This window comes from Limulus polyphemus, unplaced genomic scaffold (genome assembly GCF_000517525.1).
Source record: "Limulus polyphemus unplaced genomic scaffold, Limulus_polyphemus-2.1.2 Scaffold82021, whole genome shotgun sequence".
Taxonomy (NCBI): Eukaryota; Metazoa; Arthropoda; class Merostomata; order Xiphosura; family Limulidae; genus Limulus; species Limulus polyphemus.
This window is the reverse complement of record NW_013747617.1, coordinates 1-5109: the sequence shown is the minus strand read 5'-3', so window position 1 is coordinate 5109 and position 5109 is coordinate 1. Positions and strand designations below refer to the sequence as shown.

General features: G+C 34.0%; 1 protein-coding gene across 1 annotated transcript; it reads right to left on the bottom strand.

Moving 5' to 3' along the window:
• Positions 1-352: 352 nt before the first annotated feature.
• LOC106477823 (techylectin-5B-like) lies at positions 353-4869 on the bottom strand (the record flags this gene model as incomplete). Its single annotated transcript, XM_013938349.2, has 3 exons — positions 353-746; positions 2757-2921; positions 4764-4869. Coding segments are annotated over 3 exons (549 nt in total), but the record flags the coding sequence as incomplete, so codon positions are not given.
• Between the last annotated feature and the right edge of the window lie 240 nt (positions 4870-5109).

The following is a 5109-nucleotide window of genomic DNA, read 5'->3' as shown; positions in this document are numbered from 1 at the left end:
TTATTAACTAACTCAAGTGTCGCATATGGTTATTAAACAACCCAAGTGTCACATATGGTTATTAAATAACCCAAGTGTCACATATGGTTATTAAATAACCCAAGTGTCACATATGGTTATTAAATAACCCAAGTGTCACATACGGTTATGGAAACAGAAAAAAAATCATTCATCAGATTTTTTCATGTCATGCCTGCTTCATCTAAAAAACTGACGCTAAAGTCGATATGAATCATTTTGTCTTTCTCATTTGGTCATGACAAGGTCTATCGAAATATTTTGATGCTCATAAAATATGCAAACAATTAGTCTGCTGTAAATAATGAACATTACACCTTAATCAATATAATAATTTATAATTGGATTTCTAGATTATTTCACTAGTCTGAAGGCAATATTATACTTCATATTATATCAGGACTTCCTTTAAGAAATACACATTCAAAAAAAGTTATATTAAAACATAAACTATTTGGGAACTTCAATGTCTGGAGCAAAGTCAAGAGGTCTTAATTTCATCTCTGTTGTTTTCAGTGAGTAACCATAGCCCATCCAGTGAAACCATGTGACCCCTATAGCGTCCTCTGTTGTATTTCCGCGAAGATATAGTCCGTTCAGATTAGCATAATGACATTTGTTATACCACCAGCCTCCTTTGTATCTCTGAGAGCAATGTAATTTGTAATTATCGTTGTCCATGTCTTTAGTGGAAAATGGCGTCCCATTGGAATGCAACAAGGAATCTCCTGCCAAAAGAATCAATATTTGTAAAACCCGAACTTTATTTCAGCTTCTTCCCTATGTAAAAATAACACATAAATAAAAAGTTGATTAAAGTATAAAAATACATTGTTTGAAGTCAGGTAAAAAATATATCGAATTTTCTGTTGTTGTTTTTTATTGAAATATGAGCTGAGTATTCCAGTTAATGCACAAAAGTTTCAGAAATCATAAAAAAAATATTTCCTAAACATAAATCATTAATGATATAAAACACGAATATTGCATAAAATAATGTTTACGAAGTAAACACATTTATTTAAAAGGCTTATAAAAATTATCTCTATAGGCGTGGAGGGAAGGTGGCTAGTCATCACCACCCACTGCCAACTCGGGCTACTCTTTTACCAACAGTCACATTATAAAGCCCCGACGGCTGAAAGTGCGAGCATCTTTGGTGTGACGGTGATTCGAACCCGCGACCTGCATATTGCGAGTCGAGCGCCCTAACCACCTGGCAATGCCGGGTCCAGATGAAGGAATGGTAAATAAATTACTTACATTTGCAGATGATATTAAGGATTTGGGTTTTACTAGCTGCTGATTTACAACAGGATTTAGATCATTTAGTGAGTTGAGCAAATAAATGGCATATTGGTTTTAATTATAATAAATGCAAGATAATGCATGTGAATTATCATAATTTGAATTATAAATATAATTTGGAAATAACATTAACAGTGTCATAAAAGAAAGAGGTTTTGGTTAATGGTTGATTAGTCTCTTAAGCCATCCAAGCAGTGTGTTGTTGCTAGTGGCAAGGCAAATAGGATTTTAGGTTGTATCTACAGAAATATTGCTTACAAGTCTAAAGAGGTTATAATTTCTTTGTATAGGTCACTGGTTAGGCCACATTTGGAGTATTGTGTTCAGTCTTGGGCTCCTTACTTCAGTAAGGACACTAAGTTGTTGGAAAGGGTTACTAGAATGGTGCCTAGGATAGAGGAGTTGTCAAACGAGGAGAGGTTGGAATCTCCCAAATTGTTTTCTCTTGAAAAAGAAAGGGTTAGAAAGGATCTAACTGGGGTGTTTATGATTATAGAGGGAATTGATAGTGTTAATGCATCATCATTTTTCATACTTAACAATGAGAATAATAGGATTAGGGGACACAAATATAAATTTTAACAGAGTAGGAGTCCTCTTCAGCTAAGACAGTTTTATTTTTCTAACAGGGTGTTTAACGTTTGGAATGGGTTGTCTTCGGATGTTGTGGAGGCAGTAAATTGAAGTGAGTTTAAGAGACAACTTGATAAGTATATGAATGGTAAGGGCTGGCTTTAAGATTTTTTTAATTTATTTATTAATAGTTTTAACCAATAGGTCCATGTTGTGCCAACACATTATGTTATGTTATTTTCTTTAAAATATCAATATTATTTTAAAAAGGAGTGACTTAATTTCTTATAAAACATACTCACCTCTTTATTAAGAGACAGCACACATGAGGTCTTATAAATTGGTTTCAACAGGTTAAACCTTCTCTTCATAATAAGCAATTATACAAGTGATCTCTTCCCAACAACCAAGTATTATTAAATCCCATGTGTTAATAAATCTCCTCAACACCAACACTATGCAGATGTATCAGATTATCAAATAAGTACCTGCAAATAAATATATGTTTTATAAATACGCCCAGCATGGTCAGGTAGTTAGGAAGCACTACTCGCAATCTGGGGGTCGCGGGTTCGAATCCCCCGTCCCACCAAACATGCTCGCCGTTTCAGCCGTGGGGGCATTATAATTTGACGGTCAATCCTACTATTCCTTGGTAAAAGAGTAGCCCAAGAGTTGGCGGTGGGTGGTGATGACTAGCTGCCTTCCCTCTAATCTTACTCTGCTAAATTAGGGACGGCTAGCGCAGATAGTCCACGTGTAGCTTTGCGCGAAATTCAAAACAAACACACAATTTATATATATATATATCAATACACATTAGTATGTGAGAATAACTTTATAATGTAAGTGTATACCTGCATCACCTTCATACGTTGTGAACGTCATCTGAAAGAGTTCCACTTCACTCCTAACAACAAATTCTGAGTATTCGGCATATCGACGATTTGCTTCAAAATCTTCCAGATCAATGCGTAGTACCGATTTTTTCTGATTCGATAAAGCGAATATAGGCTCATTTCCTATAAACTATTAATAATCTAAAGTTCAGCATGAATACTCATTTCATTCTCCAGCTTCTTGAAGTATACGCGGGATGAGCGTGTGGTATGAGTAGAAGACTTATCTTGGCGAATAAATGCCTTGTTGGCGTCATTTCCTGACGGAGATGCTCGTGATGATCTATCAAACTGTTTCCTAGGGCACATGGATGTCTTTTTCCCATTATCCTTGTTTTACAAAATATCGCACTTTCCTTACCACAGTTGAGATATGACTTGTTGAACGTCTCTTTCTCAAAGTCAAAAGTACGAAGGATATTCAGTCTTGTAAATTCTACACCGTCGATCTGAACACATCGTTATGGCCTGATTCTATGAATTTTTGAGATGAATAGGACTATTATATACTCTTCACAAACAATATCAAAATGTACATTATATTCCACCCCAATCCCTTTATTTTGTGGCTGTGGTTTTTCAAGTGACCCTCTGATTTGCATGTTCAAAATATTTTTAGTGTAACACTCTCAAACCTGTAAAACGTTTAACTGTGTATACTTTGTGCTATTAATGCTATGACATTATACTCCAAATAGTATGAATTCCATGGGTGATCTGACTGTTGAAACTGGTGCTGGAAACTGATGTCCTCGCATATGCGTCTGGTCAGGTTCTACCTGAAGAAAGTGCATGCTGATAATAGCCTTGCAGTGTAGTTTACACTGCAAAAGGCTCTATTGTAAAGCTGTCCTGTCCAAAGCATCCTTTTCAATTCATTCTTTCAATAATCAATCTAGTAGACATGGACTTTAGCGACGTGCTGAAGCTCCAAAATCGTCTTAATATAACGTACTTAACACTCTGTATAAGATAATTGTATGCTTTTCTTGCATTTTAACAATATAGCATGTTCGTTGTTGATCAGGTGACTTAAGTGACTAAATATCTTATAAGTCATTCTGTAGAAATGTTCATGACATTATGATAAGATAATGAAGATGCAACAATATAGTTACTTGAGTACTTGACAAAGTAAGCACATTGTGCTAATATAATAGTAGGTAGGTAGGAAAACAACGATTTATAAGCATAAGGAATAATTTTATTGATGTTTTTGTTGTATAAATCTCTGTTACGGCCAACAAGCTCTATTGATAAACAGAAGAAACTGACTGTAGTAGATAAAACATGTTGAAACACATTTGTATGTTGTGAAGAAAATAAATAACCTAAACATTTGATGAATTCATGTCGTTAGAAACAGAAATATTATGCTGTACTATTTCACCACTCTTTGACACTTTATATAACTCAAATAAAAATATTGATGCACGATATATTTCAAATAACTGGATTTTTACGTTTCATTAATCTAGACAAAATGCTTTGATTTTTTCTATCTCCAATATATAATTTCTCCAATGAGTTAGTTAAAAGAATTGCCCCAATATACTTCTATGTATCAGGTCTGAGCTGACACAGTGATTAGATTACAGGGCTACTTATCGAATGCCCGAAGTTTAAGCTGGTGAAAAGTAAAGATGGGCACGTTCAACACCTTCAGCGGTGGGATTGTAAGGATATACATGAAAATCATACAGATTTTGATTAACTATAAGAACTCGGTACAAATAACTTATTATTCATGCCACTGAAATTTGCTTCTATGTGTACATTATTATCTTTATAATTCAATTTTTGTGTCTTCTTGAAAAGAGTATAATATTTAACAGACGAAATTGACGTCACCATTGTGTTATAACATAATCCTTCATATATTACAATAAAAACTACATCGTTTTGAACATTTTGAACAGTGCTATAAAACAATTATTTGAAACTTAAAATTGTTTATAAACTTACCTAACCAAAACTCTTTGGATAAATTCCCAAATCCCGTTTTGTATGCATCCCAAGGCTGATAGAAAAAGTCGCTTACTTCACCAAAATCTCCACGTCTTTGTATTATCTATAGAAGATAATAAAATAGTATCCTATAAGTAATGATTTTTGTAATATGTTCACAATATTTATTTCCTTAACTGCTTATCAAAGCTTGATCATCTATCGATTTGAAGCAGATAACTGAAGTTGGCACTTTTAGTTACAAATATGATACGTGGTGTTGACTCAAATAATATTAAACTTGCTATTTAATTCCGTGAAAAACTAACTCTCGATTAGAAAGGATGGATATTCTTCACAAGGT